General features: G+C 44.0%; 1 protein-coding gene across 2 annotated transcripts in view; it reads right to left on the bottom strand.

Annotated features, from left to right (window-relative positions):
- The window catches only part of LOC126337043 (zinc finger protein 395), a 495,494-nt gene that overhangs the window by 206,658 nt on the left and 261,315 nt on the right, over positions 1–27,521 (bottom strand). Inside the window, exon 3 of one of the 2 annotated variants that reach the window (XM_050001365.1) lies at positions 8,307–8,396. The exons of the other annotated variant lie outside the window; for it this stretch is intronic. Coding sequence (XP_049857322.1) covers positions 8,307–8,396 — 90 coding nt within the window. The remainder of the gene's footprint in view (positions 1–8,306; positions 8,397–27,521) is intronic. 2 annotated transcript variants of the gene reach the window in all.

Raw genomic sequence — 27,521 nt, 5'->3', positions numbered from 1 at the left:
CTTTTTATAATATTTTTTATTTACGCAAATAGCGCCGTCACCGGTTTCAAACCGACAGGTTCATCATCAGACGGCTTGTTCACGTTAAGATAGATTTTTATTGTAGTTTTCATCAGTTTTCACTGTTTATTCCCTCATATGCTGAAAATTGCAGTCTTCGCTACTGCATGGACAAACGCAGTCAGCACTGCAGCGTAATGGCGATGAATTAAGACTTAAGTATCTAAAACATTTTAACTTTAATAATTTGTTTACATCGTTTCAAATCGTTATGAGGCACAATTACATTTAAACAGACAGTTCCTCACATCGTGTTTTAGTTGTAGGGCACCACCACCCCAAGAAAATTTATCATATGGGGGATTAAAAAGTGAAAACTAATGTAAACTACAATAAAAATAAATCTGAAGGTGAACAAACCGTTTGGTGATGAACCTATCGATGGGAAACTGGTAATGGCACTATTTATGTAAATATAAAGCTTTACAAAAATTGGCTGGTTGCTGTGATGATCTCTGCAAGACTCAACCTGTAGTCTGTACACAGTCACGGGCTCAAAATGTCAGTTTTCGACAAAGCAGCATACCATTAATTATCTTTCGGGTACTTCCGCAATTACCTTGTTATCTGGCGGCCTTGTTCCGTTAATAAAGACATGTTGATGTCTACCTGCAAGGAAGTTCAGAATCGAAATAAAGGTCTTGATAGAAATTGTCTATTACATCGAGGTGTATCTCAGCGTTTTGGCAGCCGCACATCGATGGCTGGGGTACCGCAGAAACAAAAATCCAATTGACGTTTGGCGGTGACTTTCCACCCGAGAGCTTTGTGCAACGTCCAAGAAGGTTCGTCTCGAGCAGAAATGGCGCTGATGTGTGGCAGTCCTGTGCTGAGGACGCGCTGTTGTCGCCAAGTTTCTCTTCCGGTGTCGATACCGGCGCTAGCGATACGGTGGGCTCTCCCATCAGCTGCGCCACTCATCCGCAGTTTCTGCCTGTCCGTCTCGGAACACGCCGGAGCCGGAGACGATGCCTTCTCTGTCACTGGCCTCGTGTCACAGGGCGCCAGTTTCAAAGGCTAGAGCCGCTAAATAGTGATAAAGGCGCTGTTCTCCACCTGAGTACAGCCATTCTGAATTCACTGGTGCAAATGTTTTTAATCAGAATTTGACTCAAGCTAGAGAGAAAGATGCAGCATGATGTTCTTGAGCACCTGATTCTCTAATGTTCTGGGTTTAAACTCAAAACTCTCTGCAGCGCGGTACACAAACAGATAAGGCAAGCTGTCATTAACCCGAAAGCTGGTTTGTACACCGTAGTTCTTTAGTACGCATGACTGTGCATGTTAATGCGAAAATGCCGAGTTGTACTGTGATGCGGAATCCTCGTTAAACTGGAGGTCTCCCCAATAATTAGCTGGGTAAGTCAGTTCAAGGGTCACAGGAAGACTACAGTATACCACTTGTCGGAGGTGAACTGACTTAACCTACAATCAATTAGTCACAGGAGGAGGGGGGAGGGGGCGTGGGGGTGGCTACATTTTAACTGGATTCCTTCCCAGGGTGCATCTGGGATTTTCACATTAACAAACTCTGGTAGAGGTGAATTAAGAGAAAAGTAACAGGTAAAACTCGTAGGAATGATCGGAGATCGAACATAATACCTTTGACTCCGCAACCTGGCACTTTACCACAGAGGCACCGAGCCTGACAGCGAAGGTAAAAGGCACGGCTACTGATGAGCCCCCTGTCGAACACGGATGCTTGGCAGCTCTGGGAGCTCCTCGGGTGCCCACACCTCCTCAACTATTTTTCATTTTTATCACTAATTAAAACATTACGCTGAGCTCGTCCTATCCGTAGATGCGATCGTGACGTTTACAGTTTCCTTGTCTTTTGGGGAACATTCAACACAATCCCGCACTATCCCTTAACGAACAAAATGCGAAATCGTGGAATATCGGAACAGCTTTGTCATTGGATACAGGAACGCCTACCAGATTCTGAAGAACCGTTCTTGTGAAACACAACTAGCTCTTTATTCTCACGAAATCATCAGCCCTATCGACAGGGAACCTCAAACTGTTCCCATATTTTTACATTTGCAGAAGATACCGTTGCACACAAAAGCGACTTCTTATCAAATTGTTTGCCTATGGAGTGTTTGACTGGATTAGTGATTTCCTACCAGAAGGATCACAGTTCGAAATAACTGATGGAAAGTCATTGAATAAGACAGAAATAATATCTGGCGTTCCCCCAGTTGTTGTGACAGTCCCTCCGCTGTTCCTGATCTACATAAACTATTTAGGAGCCAATATGAATAGCCATGTTAGATTGTTTGCAAATGATGCTGTCATTTACTGCCTTGGAACGTCCTTAGGTCATGAAAAGGAAATACAAAACGCTTTAGACAAGATATCAATAAGGGTGCGAAAAATGTCAATTGACTACAAATAATGAAAAGTGTGAAGTGATCCACATGAGTACTACTAAAAGGAATCCGCTAAATTTCGGTTACAAGATAAACCTCACAAATCTGAAGGCTGTAAAATCAAATACTTAGGGATTACAGTTACGAATAACTTAAATTGGAACGATCACATAGATAACGTTGTGGGAACAGCAAACTAAAGACTGCGATTTATTGGCAGAACGCTTAGAAAATGCATCACGTCTACTAAAGAGACTGCTTTCAGTATGCCTGTCCGCCCTGTTCTGGAGTATTGGTGTGTGGTATGCCATCCACATCAGTTATGGTTGACGGAGGACGTCGAAAAAGTTCAACGAAGGGCAGCTCGTTATGTGTAGGGTGTTTCAAAAATGACCGGTATATTTGAAACGGCAATAAAAACTAAACGAGCAGCGATAGAAATACACCGTTTGTTGCAATATGCTTGGGACAACAGTACATTTTCAGGCAGACAAACTTTCGAAATTACAGTAGTTACAATTGTCAACAACAGATGGCGCTGCGGTCTGGGAAACTCTATAGTACGATATTTTCCACATATCCACCATGCGTAGCAATAATATGGCGTAGTCTCTGAATGGAATTACCCGAAACCTTTGAAAACGTGTCTGGCGGAATGGCTTCACATGCAGATGAGATGTACTGCTTCAGCTGTTCAATTGTTTCAGGATCCTGGCGGTACACCTGGTCTTTCAAGTGTCCCCAGAGAAAGAAATCACAGGGGTTCATGTCTGGCGAATAGGGAGGCCAATCCACGCCGCCTCCTGTATGTTTCGGATAGCCCAACGCAATCACATGATCATCGAAATATTCATTCAGGAAATTAAAGACTTCGGCCGTGCGATGTGACCAGGCACCATCTTGCATAAACCACGAGGTGTTCGCAGTGTCGTCTAAGGCAGTTTGTACCGCCACAAATTCACGAAGAATGTCCAGATAGCGTGATGCAGTAATCGTTTCGGATCTGAAAAATGGGCCAATGATTCCTTTGGAAGAAATGGCGGCCCAGACCAGTACTTTTTGAGGATGCAGGGACGATGGGACTGCAACATGGGGCTTTTCGGTTCCCCATATGCGCCAGTTCTGTTTATTGACGAAGCCGTACAGGTAAAAATAAGCTTCGTCAGTAAACCAAATGCTGTCCACATGCATATCGCCGCCATCAATCATGTGCACTATATCGCTAGCGAATGTCTCTCGTGCGGCAATGGTAGCGGCGCTGAGGGGTTGCCGCGTTTGAATTTTGTATGGATAGAGGTGTAAACTCTGGCGCATGAGACGATACGTGGACGTTGACGTCATTTGGACCGCAGCTGCAACACGGCGAACGGAAACCCGAGGCCGTTGTTGGATCACCTGCTGCACTAGCTGCTCGTTTCCCTCTGTGTTTGCCGTACGCGGTCGCCCTACCTTTCCAGCACGTTCATCCGTCACGTTCCCAGTCCGTTGAAATTTTTGAAACAGATCCTTTATTGTATCGCTTTTCGGTCCTTTGGTTACATTAAACCTCCGTTGAAAACTTCGTCTTGTTGCAACAACACTGTGTTCTAGGCGGTGGAATTCCAACACCAGAAAAATCCTCTGTTCTAAGGAATAAACCATGTTGTCCACAGCACACTTGCACGTTGTGAACAGCACACGCTTACAGCAGAAAGACGACATACAGAATGGCGCACCCACAGACTGCGTTGTCTTCTATATCTTTCACATCACTTGCAGCGCCATCTGTTGTTGAAAATTGTAACTACTGTAATTTCGAAAGTTTGTCCACCTGAAAATGTACTGTTGTCCCAAGCATATTGCAACAAACGGAGTATTTCTATCGCTGCTCGTTTAGTTTTTATTGCCGTTTCAAATATACCGGTCATTTTTGAAACCCCCTGTATTATCGTGAAATAGGGCACAGTGAGCCTCTCATATGATACACGAACTGGGTGGCAGTTATTAAAACAAAGGCGTTTATGGCTATGGCAGGACCTTCTCATGAAATTTCTCTCAGAGTGTGAAAATATTTTGTTGGCGCCCTCCTACATGGGGAGAAATGATCATAATAAAATAAGAGAAATCAGAGTTAGCACGGAAAGATATAAGTGTTTGTTGTTCCTGCGCGTTGTTCTAGAGTGGAACGGTAAGGAAATTCTTTCAAGGTGGTTCTATGAAAGCTCTGCCAGGCACATATTTGGGAATTGCAGAGTAGTCATGCAGACGACAATGGAAATGCTGTTTCCAACAGCAGAAGAAGACGACATGCAAGTCATTATTAGTGGCATAAGAATGAAAATGGACGCCATCCGTTTACCAACATGTCATTAACTACGAGCCCGCATCTCGTGGTCGTGGGGTAGCGTTCTCGCTTCCCGCGCCCGTGTTCCCGGGTTCCATTCCCGGCGGGGTCAGGGATTTTCTCTGCCTCGTGATGGCTGGGTGTTGTGTGTTGTCCTTAGGTTAGTTAGTTTTAAGTAGTTCTAAGTTCTAGGGGACTGATGACCATAGATGTTAAGTTCCATAGTGCTCAGAGCCATTTGAACCATTAACTACGAAATCACAAACAGAAATTTACTGTCAGATCTGATCGAAACTGTTTGTGTGTATTTTTGTTACACTGTCTCTTTTAAGAATACATGTGATGCGAATACATAGAAAGATAGGTCCCTTATCATTTAGCTACAAAATAGCAGGTCAGCAACTGGAAGTAGTTAATTCCATAAATTATCTGGGAGTACGCATTAGGAGTGATTTAAAATGGAATGATCATATAAAGTTGATCGTCGGTAAAGCAGATGCCAGACTGAGATTCATTGGAAGAATCCTAAGGAAATGCAATCCGACAAAGGAAGTAGGTTACAGTACACTTGTTCGCCCAATGCTTGAATACTGCTCAGCAGTGTGGGATCCGCACCAGGTAGGGTTGATAGAAGAGATAGAGAAGATCCAACGGAGAGCAGCGCGCTTCGTTACAGGATCATTTAGTAATTGCGAAAGCGTTACGGAGATGATAGATAAACTCCGGTGGAAGACTCTGCAGGAGAGACGCTCAGTAGCTCGGTACGGGCTTTTGTTAAAGTTTCGAGAACATACCTTCACCGAAGAGTCAAGCAGTATATTGCTCCCTCCTACGTATATCTCGCGAAGAGACCATGAGGATAAAATCAGAGAGATTAGAGCCCACACAGAAGCATACCGACAATCCTTCTTTCCACGTACAATACGAGACTGGAATAGAAGGGAGAACCGATAGAGGTACTCAGGGTACCCTCCGCCACACACCGTCAGGTGGCTTGCGGAGTACGGATGTAGATGTAGATGTAGAAGAACGAACGTGAAATTTCAATAGCTACGTTAGTGTTCGGAACCCGAAAAAATTATCAGAGAATCATCGACAATCGACTGTGGAGCAAGAATTTGAACGGTCCCTACTTCCCAGTAGAACTATGGGAAGGAAAACGGCGAATGCAGCAATACATCACACGTAGCGTTTCGGATGTATGGAAACTGCTCCCGGAGAAACTTGCGCCCATACAAAAATTTGCGAAGTTTGCGCCCAGTATTCCTGAAATAGTGTCCTCAGTACTTGACGGGCTACCTAGGTCTCCAGATTCCTCGTCCAACAGAAACGCTCCGTAGGCCCGCTGTGAGGGGCTGTACCGGCCAGCCTGAGCCGCGTCGACGCCGCCGTGCAAAACACCAACAACCAAGACGTCCTGCTGCTGGAAGAAAACCGCCAGCAATGGTCGACATAACATTCCACGACAAACTCTCTTACATATGCAAATCGTACTAGTTATTTTAACCTTCAAGTTTGCTTTTCTTTCTTTCATGACGGAAATGCTGCTGTCGTATTACGAAAAATTGTTATGCATTGTCACTTAAAAAAATGGTTACTGCGTAAAATATTTTATTATCCATACTCTCTCCATTAAAAAAATTTCTTACTTTACATACACATAATTTTAGAATGCTCATACATCTCCTCCGTAACAATTATGGGATGATATGCAGAATTCCAATTATAAATGAAACTGTGTGTTTTGCAGTCACATATAAAGGACGACCACATGTAGCACTAGGAGTGGAAGGAGAAGCTATGTACAGCTTATGTTACCTACATGCGGCCATACTCCTGTCCTTTTAGTTAGGATGACAATGCATCTTATGTAGATACAGGTACCATATGCTGATCCGCGGGTTTTGCTCGTATTTTGTTATGTAGAAGAAAAACGATTTTTAAACACCGTGTTTGTATGTTAATTTTTGTGTTTTCCTTTATAGTTTCTGAAGGTACGGTCACAAGTAAAATTTCGTGATTGCGCACAACAGAAAATAAATTACGATCACCCGATGGTAAAAAGTTTGGCTTTACAGTTTTCGTCGGTACACAAGGTACTGTCCATTATAATTATCCGGGCTGTTACGCCGTGGTCGGTTGATGAGTTCTGTGTCAATTCCAACAGAATTCATCAACCTACCACGGCATAACAGCCGGGATGATTATAATGGACATGATATTTCCGACCGTGAAAGTCTACATTTTAGTAACACCAGGCACTCTTTAACAGTCGTCGCCTCTTCGACGCGCCAGGCACAAGTTGCGGAGTTGGGAGAGGAGGGTCAGTGGGCCCCTGGACAACCCCATCTTGGCATGAATTTAACTGGCGTCGTTTACAGGACACCGTGCGTGTCCAGTTTCTGATACCTAGCTATATCTTGTAGCTTAGCATTAAAGTCAGTGATACAGATAATCGATTTGTCCGTCTGGGCCTGCATCTATTATGAAGTAGCTCCGTTTCATCAAACATTTTGCGTGTGCTTACATCTACATGTGTTTTTCCTGACTATTGTCTGTCAGTATCATACCCTCTGCAGCGCATTGTCCAAAATTCCATTCCTACTGGCTGATTACAAAAAATAAGTTTAATGGAAAGAGTGTCGTACAAAATGTTACTTTTCTGATGCAACATTTTCGAAACGAACTCAATAAGCTAATGAACAGCACTTTCATTCGAACATACTGGAAGAGTCGACTTTACATCCGGTTGTATCGCTTTGATGATGACCAGTATGTATCTTTTCATTTTTATTCGATAAAACAAGGCTCGGAGTCGAGTAGTTACAAACGTGAACTTGCACTCTATTCTTCATTAAGAAGAGGTCGGTTACAGATACAAAGGCTTCAATAATGGCGAATCAGTGAATGCTCGTGATATAAGACATCTCCATACAAATCAGTGAGAGTTCCAGGCAGAATTATCGCATCTTGTCTATCTTACAATACAATCATTTCGAATACAAACAGTCTTTCCCAAGAACTGTCTCATATCCACATGGGGAAATTTTATGAAAATGGTGATGCATATATTTTCGGACGAGACAGACAGCAGAGAGAGAGAGAGAGAGAGAGAGAGAGAGAGAGAGAGAGACAGAGAGAGAGACAGAGAGAGAGACAGAGAGAGAGACAGAGAGAGAGACAGAGAGACAGAGAGAGAGACAGAGAGACAGAGAGAATTTATTTACATAGTGAAGTTCGTTATTTACAGAGCGAACTTTTTAAGGTAGTCATATTTACAAAAGTCCAGGAATTTTATTTTTGTACTGCTTCAAAGGCCAGCTTGCAGTACACGAAATGGTGCAGAGAAAACTGGGCAGGAATTATTGACAGATGAAACTCAGGGAAGGGCGTTTCTAGGGAAGAAGAAAGCAATGAAACCCAGAAGCACCGATAGATGGTGAACGAGCGGAATGTCGTAGAGAAGCATCATTCCACCAAGCAGAGCAGAAAAGAGCGAAGCGGTGATGAGCAGTGAGCCCAGCCCGTTCGGCCTTCAGCGAAGTACGCACCCGGCGAGGCCGCCGCGCGCGTCCACGTACAACTTCCACGTGCGCCGGGAGGACATCCTGCGCGCAGACGCCCGGATCGGTCCTGGGCTTCTGAAACACAGAGCGACTTGCCGTCACACGCGCAGCGCACCAGCCGCAGCCGCCGGCCGCGGCCGCGGTCGCACGCAGCGTAGCCGCCGCCCCACCGCCACCGCGCGTCACCCTGAATCGCGGCAGCGTGCGCAACACGACACACCGCGGCACCGCCCGCAGCTCCTCAAGGCAACACATTCGTCGACCGCCAATCCAACTACCCCCACTTCTCTTTTTATCAAAACTTTCTTACTTTAGGCCGCCGGCCGGTGTGGCCAAGCGGTTCTAGACGCTTCAGTCTGGAATCGCGCGACCGCTACGGCCGCAGATTCGAATACTGCCTCGGGCATGGATGTGTGTGATGTCCTTAGGTTAGTTAGGTCTAAGTAGTTCTAAGTTCTAGGGGACTGACGACCTCAGATGTTAAGTCCCATAGTGCTCAGAGCCATTACCATGGGCCGGTCAAAGCAACGTACGAGCGATACATCTACATCTACATCTACATCCGTACTCCGCAAGCCACCTGACGGTGTGTGGCGGAGGGTACCCTGAGTACCTCTATCGGTTCTCCCTTCTATTCCAGTCTCGTATTGTACGTGGAAAGAAGGATTGTCGGTATGGTTCTGTGTGGGCTCTAATTTCTCTGATTTTATCCTCATGGTCTCTTCGCGAGATATACGTAGGAGGGAGCAATATACTGCTTGACTCTTCGGTGAAGGTATGTTCTCGAAACTTTAACAAAAGCCCGTACCGAGCTATTGAGCGTCTCTCCTGCAGAGTCTTCCACTGGAGTTTATCTATCAGCTCCGTAACGCTTTCGCAATTACTAAATGATCCTGTAACGAAGCGCGCTGCTCTCCGTTGGATCTTCTCTATCTCTTCTATCAACCCTACCTGGTGCGGATCCCACACTGCTGAGCAGTATTCAAGCATTGGGCGAACAAGCGTACTGTAACCTACTTCCTTTGTTGTCGGATTGCATTTCCTTAGAATTCTTCCAATGAATCTCAGTCTGGCATCTGCTTTACCGACGATCAACTTCATATGATCATTCCATTTTAAATCACTCCTAATGCGTACTCCCAGATAATTTATGGAATTAACTGCTTCCAGTTGCTGACCTGCTATTTTGTAGCTAAATGATAAGGGACCTATCTTTCTATGTATTCGCATCACATTACACTTCGGTACATTGAGATTCAATTGCCATTCCGTGCACCATGCGTCAATTCGCTGCAGATCCTCCTGCATTTCAGTACAATTTTCCATTGTTGCAACCTCTCGATACACCACAGCATCATCTGCAAAAAGCCTCAGTGAACTTCCGATGTCATCCACCAGGTCATTTATGTATATTGTGAATAGCAACGGTCCTATGACACTCCCCTGCGGCACACCTGAAATCACTCTTACATCGGAAGACTTCTCTCCATTGAGAATGACGTGCTGCGTTCTGTTATCTAGGAACTCCTCAATCCAATCACACAATTGATCTGATTGTCCGTATGCTCTTACTTTGTTCATTAAACGACTGTGGGGAACTGTGTCAAACGCCTTGCGGAAGTCAAGAAACACGGCATCTACCTGTGAACCCGTGTCTAAGGCCCTCTGAGTCTCGTGGACGAATAGCGCGAGCTGGGTTTCACACGATCGTCTTTTTCGAAACCCATGCTGATTCCTACAGAGTAGATTTCTAGTCTCCAGAAAAGACATTATACTCGAACATAATACGTGTTCCAAAATTCTACAACTGATCGACGTTAGAGATATAGGTCTATAGTTCTGCACATCTGTTCGACGTCCCTTCTTGAGAACGGGGATGACCTGTGCACTTTTCCAATCCTTTGGAACGCTTCGCTCTTCTAGAGACCTACGGTACACCGCTGCAAGAAGGGGGGCAAGTTCCTTCGCGTACTCTGTGTAAAATCGAACTGGTATCCCATCAGGACCAGCGGCCTTTCCTCTTTTGAGCGATTTTAATTGTTTCTCTATCCCTCTGTCGTCTACTTCGATATCTACCATTTTGTCAACTGTGCGACAATCTAGAGAAGGAAGCACAGTGCAGTCTTCCTCTGTGAAACAGCTTTGGAAGAAGACATTTAGTAATTCGGCCTTTAGTCTGTCATCCTCTGTTTCAGTACCATTTTGGTCACAGAGTGTCTGGACATTTTGTTTTGATCCACCTACCGCTCTGACATAGGACCAAAATTTCTTAGGATTTTCTGCCAAGTCAGTACATAGAACTTTACTTTCGAATTCATTGAAAGCCTCTCGCATAGCCCTCCTCACACTACATTTCGCTTCGCGTAATTTTTGTTTGTCTGCAAGGCTTTGGCTATGTTTATGTTTGCTGTGAAGTTCCCTTTGCTTCCGCAGCAGTTTTCTAACTCGGTTGTTGTACCACGGTGGCTCTTTTCCATCTCTTACGATCTTGCTTGGCACATACTCATCTAACGCATATTGTACCATGGTTTTGAATTTTGTCCACTGATCCTCAACACCATCTGTACTTGAGACAAAACTTTTGTGTTGAGCCGTCAGGTACTCTGTAATCTGCTTTTTGTCACTTTTGCTAAACAGAAAAATCTTCCTACCTTTTTTAATATTTCTATTTACGGCTGAAATCATCGACGCAGTAACCGCTTTATGGTCGCTGATTCCCTGTTCTGCATTAACTGATTCAAATAGTTCGGGTCTGTTTGTCACCAGAAGGTCTAATATATTATCGCCACGAGTCGGTTTTCTGTTTAACTGCTCAAGGTAGTTTTCAGATAAAGCACTTAAAAATATTTCACTGGATTCTTTGTCCCTGCCACCCGTTATGAACGTTTGAGTCTCCCAGTCTATATCCGGCAAATTAAAATCTCCACCCAGAACTATAACATGGTGGGGAAATCTACTCGAAATATTTTCCAAATTATTCTTCAGGTGCTGAGCCACAACAGCTGCTGAGCCCGGGGGCCTATAGAGACATCCAATTACCACGTCTGAGCCTGCTTTAACCGTGACCTTCACCCAAATCATTTCACAATTCGAATCTCCGTCAATTTCCTTCGATACTATTGCACTTCTTATCGCTATAAACACGCCTCCCCCTTCACTGTCCAGCCTATCTCTGCGGTATACATTCCAATCTGAGTTTAGGATTTCATTACTGTTTACGTCTGGTTTCAGCCAACTTTCTGTTCCTAGTACTATATGGGCGTTGTGACCGTTTATTAATGAGAGCAGTTCTGGGACCTTTCTATAGACGCTCCTGCAGTTTACTATTAGCACATTAATATTGTTATTCCTTGTTGCATTTTGCCTACTCCTGCCTTTGGAGTTTTAATTGTGACCTCGGAAAACTTAAGTATACTATGTGACAAAAAGTATCCCGACACCTGCCTGAAAATGACTTACAAGTTCGTTGCGCCTTCCATCAGTAATGCTGGAATTCAGTATGGTGTTGGCTACCCTTAACCTAGATGCCAGCTTCCACTCTCGCAGGGATACGTTCAATCATGTGCGGGAAGGTTTTTTGGCGAGTGGCAGACCATTCTTCACAGAGTGCTGCACTGAGGAGAGGTATCGATGTCGCTCGGCGTTGAAAACATCCCAAAGCTCTTCTATGGGGTTCAGATCAGGGCTCTGTGCAGGCCAATCCATTACAGGGTTGTTATTGTCGTGTAACCACTCCGCCACAGGCGGTGCATCACGAACAGGTGCTCGACCGTGTAGAAAGATGCAATCGCCATCCCCGAATTGCTCTTCAGCAGTGGGAGGCAAGAGAGTGCTTAAAACATCAATGTAGGCCTATGCTGTTTTAGTGCCACGTAAAACAAGGGGTGTAAGCCCCCTCCACGACCACACCACAACAACGCCTCCGAATTTTACTGTTGGCACTACACACGCTTGGCAGATGAAGTTCACCGGGCATTCGTCATACACACATCCTGCCATAGGATCGCCACACTGTGTACCGTGATTCGTCACTCCATACAGCGTTTTTCCACTATTCAATCAGCCAATGTTTACTCTCCTTACGCCAAGCGAACCGTCGTTTGGTATTTACCGGCGTGATGTGTGGCTTATGAGCAGCCATTCGACCATGAAATCCAAGTTTTCTCACCTCCCGCCTAACTGTCGTAGTACTTGCACTGGATCCTCGTGCAGTCTGGAAATCCTGTGTGGTGGCCCAGACAGATGTCTGCCTATTACACATTACCACCCTCTTCAACTGTCGGCGGTCTCGGCCTGTACGCTTTTGTGCTGTACATGTCCCTTCACGTTTCCACTTCACCATCACATCGGCAACAGTGGGCCTAGATATGTTTAAGACTGTGGAAAACTTACGTATAGACGCATGACACAGAGTTCCGCAGAACGCCCCATTCTGCTGCCTCACGATGTCTAATGACTACAGAGGTCGCTGATATGGAGTACCTGGCAGTAGACGGCCGCACAATGCACATAATATGAAAAACGTATGTTTTTGGGGGTGTCCGGATACTTTTGATCACATAGTATATTTTATGCTACACATTGAGAGCGCTGCTAGAGAAGCCAAAACAAAGTACAGCGTGTTTCAAAAAGAAAGAACAGATTTCAGTTGTTTATTATAGACAAAATGTGAAACACAGAAACACATTGCGGATGTCACTGAATAGCGGCAGGTTCAAAGTGTCATGTCTGCAGACACACTATACTATACCCTCAAAAAGAGCACCATGCGTCGCTCGAGAAACATCGAGAAGGCAGTCCACTTCACTCAACAAACGAATCAACAGGTCTCTGTTTACTGAATAGACAGCTTAAACAGTTCCATTTCTCAGCTGTTCAAGAACAGCTGCCACAGGTGGGAAAAAGACTGTTCTTAAGTACGTCCACAGAAAAAAATCGCAAGGTGTGAGGTCTGGTGGCCTGGGAGGCCAAAGACAATGGAAAAGATCTTGTTGACCGCTTCCATTTCGATGCTGTGGGATGGTAGTGCCAACATAACGGCTCACCTTAATGTGGATGTGAAGTGGGACGCCCCAGTCGTTCGGAAAACGTGCCCCTCCCATACCTCGGACAATGTCAACGCAAAAATGGTACTTCTGTTTTGGTTGCCGAGACACAGTTGTTGCAGTAATTCAACTTTCAGGGCTTTATATGGAGGCATAGTTTGAGAACACGTCACACTGTTGGTAGAAGGAACTTCTAAGTTCCTGGCCCGTCCGTTTTGTGGACTCCTGAGGGCTGCAAGTATCCCGGATACGCTCTACATTTTCATCAGACGTGCGTGGCCGACCATTACCGTTTCATTTCCATATGCCACCAACTTTCAAGAAATTTCTATGCCAGTCATAAATCTGCTTGTGTGGAGGCGGCTTCTTGTTGATTCGACGGCGGAATGCACGTTGCACTTTAACACTGGACTGACTTCACGCAAATTCCAACTCACAAAATGATTTCTCTTGTCAGAGAGGAGTCTTGTTGCTACAAACAAACAACAGTGACATGCGCAACGTCTCTCTTTCATGGTTTGCCTGTAATAAACAACTGAAATCAGTTTATTCTTTTTTAATCACTCGGCAGTGCTGCGGTACTGTGAACCGAACTTTTCAGTTTGAAGTTTTCACTAACTTAATAGGGCAGTTCTTGCCTGACTGTCGCGTGGGAAGTACGAAGGCGGATATTCACTTCTGTTCAGGGAAATTCGCGACGGCGTCCCAGTCCTACACACGTTATTTTTTTAAGTTTATAATACAGTCCTTGCAGTTATTCTCTTCAGTTTTTTGATTGGTTTGACACCATCCTGGATTTCGTTCTATTTTGCGCCAATTTTGTCATCTGTACAAACCTACTACGTTATCCGTAATCTGTTACCCGTGTCCTACCATTTCTTTGTACTGATAATTTTGCCTTCCGCTGCTCCTAATATTATAAAATTAAGTATCCTTCGGCGGCGTGTTATATATCCCACTCTTTCGGCGCCTTGTCTTTCAAAAGTTCATTTCGTGGTTCATCTCTTTATTTTAACAAGTCCTTGTACCATCACATTGAAAATGCTTCCTGTTTATTCTTCTCCCCTTTCTCCAAGCCACCGCATTTACTTACACTTATATGGATGTTTTTTCTATTATTTGTAAGTTTGAGACAAAGCGATTCAGCAACAGAAAATAAAAAGAAAAGAGTAAATAAAGTGACCATGTTACTTTATGGTAGATTGCTTTACTTATAGTGGATTACCAACCAAACAAAGAAATACAGAGCATATTTTGCTTCATTCATATCATGCCTAGAATTCAGGTGACTTTAGTTAATTATCCTCATGAAACTCATTCGATTGTAAACAAGAAAATTGTATGTGTTTTCCCAGTTTCTGATTTCCAACTGTTTGGCGTCAGCTACCATTTGTAGTACACCGCGGTTCCGAGCACCGGCTCATATGATCTGCACAAACTAATTTTGGTCACATGATGGCTATCCTAACCAAACACGTTCACCACCAACAGAAATGAAAAAAATCCGATTTAGACTGCTTTATTACTCTTTATGTTTGATTAATGTCACGCTCTTCTTCCAGCCTCGAAAGCACGTGTCATTATTTATAGTTGACACTAAGTAGACTGCACAACTAGCCACTATCTGGCCTTTAACTTGCATTATCTCATCGAAACAAAAGGGATAAAATGTTAATAAATGGCGTACAAACACTGTGGTAAAAACATAGTAACAATAGTCTTAATTTTCTATTTATCCGTAAATTTGGAGTCTAATGTTCGTCTGTAAAAATGTCATATTTAACAAAATATTTCCAGCTATTATGCCGCGGTCGAATTAATTTCTTCGCGAATTGCAACATTTTGTCCCCATCTACGGAGGACATATTCATCTACAAGATGGGTTGTAGCTTCTGTGAAGGTCCGTTTCACACCCTTTCTCGCTGTTGAATGAAGAAATATTTCGTTTCCACTTGCTCTCACACAGAAAAGTGACGTCACGTGTTTTATAAACTCAAGAGCAGTTGATCGCTGAGAGATGCTGTTTCCCTCTTTTGCTGTCGTCACAAGTTACGGGACTGGTACGCATCTTCTTCAGTACCGGAACCCAGATGCCATTTCATTTCGTATCCTCCTTCCAATCATCATCACCGTGTTTAATCATCTCTATCGCCTCTATTCCACCGTGGCGCGATGGCAGTAGCGGACGACCAATTGCATTCAAGTTTTGAAATCCTGTGACGTCGCATTCCTGCACCTGAGCACGCGGAAACTCAATATTACTTCTGTCTGTAACTAGCCAGGGACTTTCATGTAAGTTACATCTACCCTTGAGGATGCCTCCGCAGAAAGGGCGGAGCGTTAGTTAGTTTTTTTTTCTTCAAGATATTGATTCGACAACTGCATAATAGCCCGAATATTTTAGTAAGTACCAGTTAACCACCGATTCTTTCAAGAATTGAACTGGTATGCACAAAACAGCTTTGAACACTTGACAAATTTCCAAATGAATTATTTGACGTTAAGCTTCTAAGGGAGAAAAAAGTTTAGAAAAGGTTTGAAATTACGCTCATTATGAAACAGTGGATAAATACAGTCTGATAATTTACGATCCATATTAAGCAAAATCAAGTTTTTCATGCATCGCAATGCTTATGATCTCTTATCTCCTGAACTACGTATCGTACCATGCCATAATTTTGCATATACATTCGTTGATATGTGTAGATACAGTCTGCAAAGTGAGTCACGAGTAGAGTTAGGAGTAAATAAGTAATAAAACGTCAGGCCTGATGCGGCACTTTTACTCCATGGTCAGTATGAGTGCTCGTATAAGGAGCAGTACAATGAAAACGAGAGTGATCGAAAGAAAGTAAGTAAACAGTTTTATTATTTCAAAAGTAATCGCCGTAGCTGTTAATATATTTATCCCACTGTGGAACAAGACGGTCAATCGCTTCATGGAAAATATTCGCTTATGCCTACGAAACCGTGACTGTACCCAGGTGTGCATCTCTTCGTATAACGCAAATCGACGGCCACGAACATCTTTCTTCATGGCTCCAAAAATATGGAAATCGCATGGGAAGAGTTCTGGACTGTATGGAGGGCTTCCCAGCAAAACTTCTACAGCGTTGCCTAAGCAACCTTGGCAGCATGTGGGCGGGCACTATCCTTCAACAGAACGATGTCGTTCGCAAACATTCCTGGGCGTTCACCGGACTCGACGGAACGCTTCAGTTTTTGCAAAATGTCCACGTACCGCTGTGCGTAACTGTGGCGCCTTGTTCCAGAAAGTCAGTGAGCAGCGGGCCCTTGCAGTCAAAGAAAAAGATCATGACTTTCCCGGAGCAGGCGTGTTTGTTGTTTCGACCACGCTGCACAAGTTTCGCTACGAAGTCCATTTACGTTCTCCATACAGTCCTGATCTCTCCCCATACTTTTGGAGCCCTGCACAAAGATAACTTATTCGTGGCCGTCTATTTGCTTCGGGCGAAGAGATGCACCCGTGGGTAAAATCCATAGGCAACCTGAAACATTTTTCCATGAAGGTGTTGACCGTATAGTCTCCCAGTGGGATAAATGTATTAACAGTTATGGCAATCACTTTCGAATTAACGAAGTTTATTTATTTTTTCCCATCTGTCTCATTTTAATTTGATGGTTCTTATAGTAAGCGATACATTTTTTTCCTTTGATGATTTTGTGCAGGGAGTCAACGAGAAAAAATGTCGAAAAGATTTGAAATTGTTAGTAGAGTTTGTTGCAAGCCAGTAAGTGCTGCCATTCTCAAAGGCTGGATGAATATAGTCTGGGTATTGGCGTGCACTGAGTTACGCTCCATCCCAACGTATACACAGATTGTCACTGTGATACTTGTCCTATTGTATTAAACTTTTAACGTAGGACTATATACCTCTTAAAGAGAAGAGATTAACAACATTTCAAGTGCTTAAATTTGGACAATAATTGTACGAAATACTGAAACACAGATTTTTGTTGCCCTGCGAACTGGTGGGTAGGGAACCTGAAATTGGAATCGTGTGCCACGAGCCAGGTTAGCCTTCTAGTAATACAAGCGCTCGGACTACATCTTACGCTCGTAGCAGCACTGCAGCTTTAGCCTGCCTTCCGCTGCGTTCCCACACAGGCGCCGCGACACACTTAGCGGCTGCTTGTTTACGCGACGCCGGGTTTTTACGGCAGCCGCTAGTTAGGACAGGTCCGGCCCAAATGCCAAACACCGCCTCTTTCTGCGAGGCGAGAACTCGCAAGCGGCCAGCTAAATCACACACACACACACACACACACACACACACACACACACACACACACACACACAGAGAGAGAGAGAGAGAGAGAGAGAGAGAGAGAGAGAGAGAGAGAGAGAGAGAGAGAGCTATCTCTGGAGGAAACTACCGCTTGCATTAAACTTCTGACATCTACGACGTTGCCTTTTTTTCCATTCCTTCGTACGAATGGGTGCACATATAAAATTTGAAATCTTGCGTCAGACACAGTACTTATTGCTAGATTTTTTCACTTACGAATAGCATCATACAGAGTAACTAATGAGGACATACTAAACAGAATTGGAGGGAAAAGAAATTCGTAACACCATCAGACTAGATGAAGGGGTCGGTTGATATGACACATTTTGAGATATCAAGGGATCACCAATTTAGTCACTGGTGTGTGTGTGTGTGTGTGGGGGGGGGGGGGGGGGTTAAAATCATAATCACAGAGAGAGCGGGTTGGGTTGTTTGGGAAAGGAGACCAGACAGCGATATCATCGTTCTCATCGGATTAGGGAATGAAGTCAGCCGTGCCCTTTCAAAGGAACCATCCCAGCATTTGCCTGGAGCGATTTAGGGAAATCACGGAAAATCTAAATCAGGATGGCCGGATGCGAGTCCAGTGTCTAACCACTGCGCCACCTCGCTCGGTCATACAGGGAGGCCAACAGATGAATTCAGTAAGCAGATTCAGTCAGAAGGATGTAAGCTGCAGTAGCTACTCGCACAAGAAGAAGAAGAGGCTTGCACAGGATTGAGTAGCACGGTAAGTTGCATCAAACCAGTCTACGGACTGGAGAGCACAACTACGTGGCACGCTGAAAGAAATTCGTACATCACTAACACCGTAGAACTGGTTGCTATCTTGCAATAGCTGGAATACATGAACTGGAAGTATTTGTAAAAAAGAAAGATCATGAATTACTTAGTCGGACTGTACCAAACAGGGACTGTGTGCATTATTACAGTACTCTTACGTCCAAATGTCGGCGGTAGCTGTGACACATATTTCGGCATCTAAAAAGAACAAAGTTTTCTTCTCCTTTTGCAAGGATTCTGAACAACGTGTGAAGGAATAAGAGCAAACGAGAAGAAACGTTGTTGACTTACGAGAGAACAAGCTAGAATTATTTTCGCGCTGGAAGACGTGAACTACGTCACAAGGGTGTGTGCGATAGCGTAAACATGCCCTCACAGCAGCAAACTTAACAACTGTCGTGCGAGACTCAGTCGTCTTCCGTCGATTCGCCTTGAAAATGAAAACGGCAACACAGCACTGAGCCGAATAACCAGAACTCTAAGAACTGGGTATAACAATAATCTCACCGAATACTTTACGCTCCAAGCATTTTTACTTATTGGTGCGAAACTTACAAGTGAGTGAGCAATTCAATACGTCGTCACTTAGTACGATGCCATCTGGTCGTCTCATCTAACTCAGACATGGCCAGTGAATTAATAACGGAAACGGTACTAAATATGTACAGAAACTAGGACTGGAAAAGCATGAGATAAAAAACTAGGTCCTTAAATTTCAAAAAGACGTCTGACATTCTAGATATATGGTGGGTCCGTGGTAATTGTAGGCCGTCAGTGACAGTGGCTGCAGGTCTGAGGTAGTGGAGAGGTGAAGTATGCATACGTGTTGCTGCTCCACAGAGGCTATGCTATCCTCTCAATGTGACAGAGAGACACCGAACAACTTCGCAGCTTACCTGCGAGTACGACGCCAAAATATTTAACAAATGCTGGAAGTGGTACCTTATGCAACTGATAATCATTTTAGCACGATTTTATTTTATTGTACGCCAGTACAGCCGTAACAAATTATAAGTAGGCCCATTGACTTCCCAACATTACAGGACTAATAACAGTAAGATTCTATAATAGCGGATTCCAGTTGAAGATTCAGTTTCGTTTGCATGGACACGCCTAGTTAACAGGTGTAGAAACGTAGTTTGTCTGCTGATTTGAGCGAGCGCACGAGTACCTTCGTGGTGTACGCGCCGCGGCCTGCCTTTCTCGTAGACCTCGTGCCGTAATGTGATTTTTTTTCTAGGTACATTCGGCAACATATGTGGATGCTATCTTAGGATGATTGCGGGGGAGGGGGGGGGGGTCGAAAGGCAAGCGCGTGGTGGGTGGTGCTGAACGCAGCGTTGGTTGCACCGCGTTTGTGGGAGGCTGGGCGCTGACACAGGAGGAGCGGGCCACAACAAGGCGGATCGCCGGCGCTGCCGCGGCCTTGCGGCGCCACCCACGCGCGCCAGCCCGGAGCTGTCCTTGCCGGCGCTGACAGGCAGTCCACAATTAGCGGCAGCGCGGCCTCAGGGCACAGTGCACGCGGGGCAACGAGTCACAGGCCAGCCGCCAGCTGCCGGGCCGGTCACCGGGGGTCACCACCAGCACGTCTGCCGACACCTCTCTGTCTGCAACGTCCGCACACGGGCCGCAGCCGTGCACGAGTGGTTACATAGAAACCGTCACCCCCTTTCGCTGATACTATTGACTGATAAAGTCTCATTAACACGGAACGGACTCAGTAACATGCAGACGGGGCCAGAACTCCCATCAACAAACTTTCCGAAGTTTTTCAGGGATACCTTCTGAGTATTTTGGTATAAGGGACGCAAGTTCACCTGCCTTTCGTTACGGAGTTATTGCCTTTCGTTAGCTTTCTTGCCCCAGTTACGCGACCTAGTCGTATTAATGTGAACACCGCTTATGCTCGACGTGAACGTGTGATAACCACTCACAGACAGACATGATGTCACTGTGACCGAAATTGGAGGTGTCAGTAGTTGTTTATGATGTGTGGGTTATTGAGTAGGAAAGAAAGAAGGACCATGCAGCACATAGTGTCATGAGAACTGTCCATCTCGTGATCAGCAGTACGGGAAGTTTTGCAGTCTATTTTACACTGGTACCCGAACAACATCCACACGATGGAGCAACTGAAACCTCATTAATCGCAACAACGTTCTGTAATTTTCCTCTTCACTTTCTGGCACAGGCTGAAGCTGATGACATGTGGGCGGGCAGTATTCTATGGAGTGACGACGCACATTTTACACTACAGCGTGCCGTGAATACACAGACCTGCAAATTTGGAGCGCTGTTAAAATGTATGTCGTCCACGAAGGCCATTGAACTCACCATATGTGGAAGTACAGTGTGGTTTACTAACACCTTCAGTCTCGATCCGTTTTTCTTTGAGGAGAATACACCCAACGGAGTTCTGAGTTTTACCTTGACGTCCGCACGTCATCGAGACCTCTTTGTACAGCGTGTGATTCCTATTTTGGAAGAGCGTAACTGTGTGGAAACAACTGTTTTCATGCAAGATGGAGCAACACCTTATGTCGTTGGCCCAGTGAAAGACCTGTTTAGTGCAACCTTCCATGAACGTGTCATCTCCTAAGATGCATGGCCTACAAGATCAGCTGATCTGAATCCATGTGACTTTTCGCTCTGAGGCTATTTAAACGAACCCGCTTACAGGGACACGGTTGGTCTGTACCTGATCTTAGGTCAGTATACTGGAAGATGTTTCTCAGATGCCGCCGAAGCTGCTGTGAGCAACTGTTGACGCGTAGTTTTATAGATGCAGCATCCCGTCGAAGTATCTGGTGCTTAAAAAGAACAAATGGTGTAAGCAGCAGTTATTAATATCAATATTATGCCTTCCTCACTTATCTCACCTTTTTTGCCCACGTCCCGCTCCTGATCAGTTACATGTGGAAACATTTCTATGCGTCTATGTTGCATTCACAGCGCCAGATTTGCACCTGGTAGCCAAAATAGGAACTACTTCCGTATTAAAGCGTTAGAATATCTACCAAGTTTCGCATCCATACGGTAATTACAGCTTACACTGGACTTCTGCGATTACCTGTATTTTACTTATCACCGCCAGGTATTTCTTTCCTGTCGTTTGTTGACTTGGAATACTTTAAAAGTATGCAGCGAATTGATCTCTTAATGGTGTTGTTTAGTGCGGGAACCAAGTGTCGTGAATGAGCTCTGCAGTATGCGGTTGAAGTCCGGGTAAAAAGCTAGTTACTGATAAAATAAAGGAAGAACGCACACTTTGTAGAAGGACAGCCGGTAGTTGGTGATTGCAGCGACGACGGTTTCTGTGAAATATACTGCAGTAACTACTAGTGGCTAGCATTTCGCAGAAGTAATTTCTCCGGGAAATCCCGCGCCACGTACGAAACTTCCGCAGAAAAGCGAGCCGCGGCGAGGGGACAGACCCTACTCCTGGCGAAACGGACAGGCAGGCAGTGACTAACCCAAACGAAGCGCTGCCTTCGTTCCCGGCGAAAGTCAAAACAATTCATAGTTCCCGTATAGTTATCTACCACTCTCGCGAGAAACTAAGTCATAAAGCAAATTATAAATATACTGTTCTAAAAGCGGTACCAAGTATGTGACGACCTATGTCCCATTCACTTTATACCACAGAGTAAATGCACGACAATACGCAAATAGTAAGGATTAAAGAACAGCATATGAATGTTGGAATCAAAACGTTGTGGAATGCAATGGGTCATATGGTGTTTATGAGAGAGCACGAAACATGAACAGTAGTATCTACATCTATTTCTAATAACCCGTGAGCCATGTTACGGTGTGCGGCAGTGGGTAGTTAATGCACTCAAGTTTCTCCCGTCTGTTCCTTGCTACTGAATGTTGAAGGAAGGAAGGAAGAGTGGGCTTAACGTATCGTTGACGTCATGGTCATTAGAGACGGAGCACAAGCTCGGATTGTGTCAAGAAAGGCCAAGGAAATTGGCAGTGCTCTTTCAAAGGAACCATCCTGGCATTTTCCAGGGGCGATTTAGGGAAGTCATGGCAAGCCTAAATGTGGAATGGCCGGACGCAGGTCTGAGCTGTCGTCTTCCCGAATGAGTGTTAAAGGTGGCTTAGTATGCAGAACTTAGTACCAATCCGGAGGAGATTGATGCACTTTCTCATTGGGAATCGGCCTTATTCGTTGTATTTGAACCGGATAAACAGAAGGCCGAGTACTAGTTGTTGGTGTAGAGCTACACTGGGACATCCGGATGTATCATATTTGAATGTTTACTCTGCTCACAGGCTGTCTCAAGTAATACTACGGCGCCCTCAAATGGAGCTTCAAGGTTTCTACATTTATCATATTCCTCGTAGTTTTACTATTGAACAGAGCGCGTGGCTTCACGTTAATAATACTAATCACAAAACGTATTTGGCGTAAAACGAGTACACGATATAATTACCTTAAATGGGGTGCATTTTTTTCTACTTTTAATTTGTACAATACGGTCTCCCTCGTCATTCGAAATTTTCCTGCATTGACGACTACACTTCTGTGAAATAATACTGTAATGTGAATCATATTCGTTTACAAAAAAGTGTGCTGTAACTCAATACTCCCCAAACATTATTATTATATTATTATTATTATTTTGTGACAATGTCCACAATGATGTGATTACCTCCACTTGTTACCGTTTCTGAATTTAGTCGACTACAATTTCTAGCTACAAATTTTAACCGGATTTATGCCTCGTATGAATGCATCTTTGAAATAGAATGCAGTATAAAATGAAGTTTCTAGCAACCTTAATCCATACGCACAACAAACTCGGACGCACAGATTCTCTTATAAGAAACAGACGTAATTTTCACACTCTTAATGACCAGCGCCATTCATTATATCTAATATTACCGCCATGCTAGAGGCATTAACAGAAGGAAGTGATATCTTTTCACATTAGCTACTACGTACAGTGTCCCATTAACGAAGAGATATCCGAAATAGCCTCCGGGCTAAGAGAAGTATTCTTTATCAATGCCTTTTCTGGAAAGAATATTTTGACCACGACGCGATCGCTACACTTAATACGCAATCGATGGCAATAGTCAGTATTCCAAAGCAACGGCGTGAGTCGGACGTCTTCCATGGAGCAGGAACCTAGATAACATGTACCGAATTGTTGTCCAGCATAAGCATCATTTAGTTGTTCAGATGAGTTGGTCTACAAACCATATTTAAATATATTTACAATGTTAACCGACAGAATTTACAAGAATTTAAACTTGTACAAGGGTCAAAGTTTTAAGTTAACTGCTCGAGTAACGTGGTGCTAGTGCGGTTAAACTGAGTCTGCCTGTACCCACATTTAATGACAATTCAGGTGGTAAAAGAAATTCCAGTCACTCAGGTTGGTCAGCAGGAGGTAGAGAAGCGAGGCGCGTAATTTCTCATTACCAGAGCGAGTGTTAAATGCCAAAACTCTCAGAGAGAGGTGGTGTGACGCTGTTGACGGGGACATTAATGCAGTGGCCTCCTTAGTGCTTTCACATATGCGGAAGCTATGTGCAACCGAGCGAGATGGCGCCGAAGTAAGAGTCTGGTCTGGTCTCTCTCTCTCTCTCTCTCGCGGTTTTCCTAGAAGGGTTATAATGCCTCTTCACAACACATTGCTACAAAGTAGAAGATCTCATCAGAGTCACCACGATTAATTACACGACTTGCATATGCGTTTCAGTCAATCCACACAACTCCTATAAAGATGGATCACAGTGTAGGAACTCTATTAATAATTGAATGAAACACTACGGTTTCAACAAAACTTTTTGTCTAGGGCTGGTGGTCTCCCTGACAGAAGTCTGATGTTTCACCATTGGACACCATGTCTTTAGTATAGAAAGTCAGAAGTAGTGTTTTGAAATGCTAAAAAGGAATCAACACTGTTCTCGGGTACATGTGTGCGCTATAAACTACAAAATCCGTATTATGAATTAAGGGTCTAGTACCTCGGCAGCCCCCCCATGAACCATGAACCTTGCCGTTGGTGGGGAGGCTTGGTGCCTCAGCGATACAGATGGCCGTACCGTAGGTGCAACCACAACGGAGGGGTATCTGTTGAGAGGCCAGACAAACATGTGGTTCCTGAAGAGGGGCAGCAGCCTTTTCAGTAGTTGCAGGGGGCAACAGTCTGGATGATTGACTGATCTGGCCTTGCAACACTAACCAAAACGGCCTTGCTGTGCTGGTACTGCGAACGGCTGAAAGCAAGGGGAAACTACAGCCGTAATTTATCCCGAGGACATGCAGCTCTACTGTATGATTAAATGATGATTGCGTCCTCTTGGGTAAAATATTCCGGAGGTAAAATAGTCCCCCATTCGGATATCCGGGCGGGGACTACTCAGGAAGACGTCGTTATCAGGAGAAAGAAAACTGGCGTTCTACGGATCGGAGCGTGGAATGTCAGATCCCTTAATCGGGCAGGTAGGTTAGAAAATTTAAAAAGGGAAATGGATAGGTTAAAGTTAGATATAGTGGGAATTAGTGAAGTTCGGTGGCAGGAGGAACAAGACTTTTAGTCAGGTGAATGCAGGGTTATAAATAGAAAATCAAATAGGGGTAATGCAGGAGTAGGATTAATAATGAATAGGAAAATAGGAGTGCGGGTAAGCTATTACAAACAGCATAGTGAACGCATTATTGTGGCCAAGATAGACACAAAGCCCATGCCTACTACAATAGTACAAGTTTATATGCCACCTAGTTCTGCAATGATGACGAAACTGATGAAATGTATGATGAGATAAAAGAAATTATTCAGGTAGTGAAGGGAGACGAAAATTTAATAGTCACGGGTGTCTGGAATTCGTCAGTAGGAAAAGGGAGAGAAGGAAACATAGTAGGTGATTATGGATTGAGGCTAAGAAATGAAAGAGGAAGCCGTCTGGTAGAATTTTGCACAGAGCATAACTTAATCATAGCTAATACTTGGTTGAAGAATCATAAAAGAAGATTGTATACATGGAAGAATCCTGGAGATATTAAAAGGTATCAGATGGATTACATAATGGTAAGACAGAGATTTAGGAATCAGATTTTAAATTGTAGGACGTTTCCAGGGGCAGATGTGGACTCTGACCACAATCTATTGGTTATGACCTGTAGGTTAAAACTGAAGAAACTGCAAAAAGGTGGGAATTTAAGGACATGGGATCTGGATAATCTGAAAGAACCAGAGGTTGTACAGAGTTTCAAGGAGAGCATAAGGGAACAATTGACAGGAATGGGGGAAAGAAACACAGAAGAAGAAGAATGGGTAGCTCTGAGGGATGAAGTAGTGAAGGCAGCAGAGGATAAAGTAGGTAAAAAGACGAGGGCTGCAAGAAATCCTTGAGTAACAGAAGAAATATTGAATTTAATTGATGAAAGGAGAAAATATAAAAACGCAGTAAATGAAGCAGGCAAAAAGGAATACAAACGTCTCAAAAATGAGATCGACAGGAAGTGCAAAATGGATAAGCATGGATGGCTACAGAACAGATGTAAGGATGTAGAAGCTTATCTCTCTAGGGGTAAGATAGATACTGCCTACAGGAAAAATTAAAGAGACCTTTGCAGAGAAGAGAACCACGTGCATGAATATCAAGAGCTCAGATGGCAACCCAGTTCTAAGCAAAGAAGGGATAGCAGAAAGGTGGAAGGAGTATATAGAGGGTCTATACAAGGGCGATGTACTTGAGGACAGTATTATGGAAAGGGAAGAGGATGTAGATGAAGACGAAATGGGAGATAAGATACTGCGTGAAGAGTTTGACAGAACACTGAAAGACCTGAGTCGAAAGAAGGCCCACGGAGTAGCCAACATTCCATTAGAACTACTGACGGCCTTGGGAGAGCCAGTCATGACAAAACTCTACCATCTGGTGAGCAAGATGTATGAGACAGGCGAAATACCCTCAGACTTCAAGAAGAATATAATAATTCCAATCCCAAAGAAAGCAGGTGTTGACAGATGTTAAAATTAACGAACTATCAGTTAAATAAGTCACAGCTGCAAAATACTAACGCGAATTCTTTACAGACGAATGGAAAAACTGGCAGATGCGGACCTCGGGGAGGATCAGTTTGGATTCCGTAGAAATGTTGGAACACGTGAGGCAATACTGACCTTACGACTTATCTTAGAAGAAAGATTAAGAAAAGGCAAACCTACGTTTCTAGCATTTGTAGACTTAAAGAAAGCTTTTGACAATGTTGACCGGAATACTCTCTTTCAAATTCTGAAGGTGGCAGGGGTAAAATACAGGGAGTGAAAGGCTATTTACAGTTTGTACAGAAACCAGATGGCAGTTATTAGAGTCGAGGGGCATGAAAGGGGAAGCAGTGGTTGGGAAGGGAGTGAGACAGGGTTGTAGCCTCTCCCCGATGTTATTCAATCTGTATATTGAGCAAGCAGCAAAGGAAACAAAAGAAAAATTTGGAGTAGGTATTAAAATTCATAGAGAAGTAAGAACTTTGAGGTTCGCTGATGACATTGTAATTCTGTCAGAGACGGCAAAGGACTTGGAAGAGTAGTTGAACGGAATGGACAGTGTCTTGAAAGGAGGATATAAGATGAACATCAACAAAAGCAAAACGAGGATAATGGAATATGGTCAAATTAAATCGGGTGATGCTGAGGGAATTAGATTAGGGAATGAGACACTTAAAGTAGTAAATGACCTTTGCTATTTGGGGAGCAATATAACTGATGATGGTCGAAGTAGAGAGGATATAAAATGTAGACTGCCAATAGCAAGGAAAGCGTTTGTAAAGTAGGAAAATTGTTAACATCGAGTATAGATTTAAATGTCAGGAAGTCGTTTCTGAAAGTATTTGTATGGAGCATGGAAGTGAAACATGGACGATAAATAGTTTGGACAAGAAGAGAATAGAAGCTTTCGAAATGTGGTGCTACAGAAGAATGCTGAAGATTAGATGGGTAGATCACATAACTAATGAGGAGGTATTGAATAGGATTGGGGAGAAGAGAAGTTTGTGGCACAACTTGACCAGAAGAAGGGATCGGTTGGTAGGACAT

This window comes from Schistocerca gregaria, chromosome 2 (assembly GCF_023897955.1).
Source record: "Schistocerca gregaria isolate iqSchGreg1 chromosome 2, iqSchGreg1.2, whole genome shotgun sequence".
Lineage (NCBI taxonomy): Eukaryota > Metazoa > Arthropoda > Insecta > Orthoptera > Acrididae > Schistocerca > Schistocerca gregaria.
This window is presented reverse-complemented; position numbering and strand designations above follow the sequence as displayed.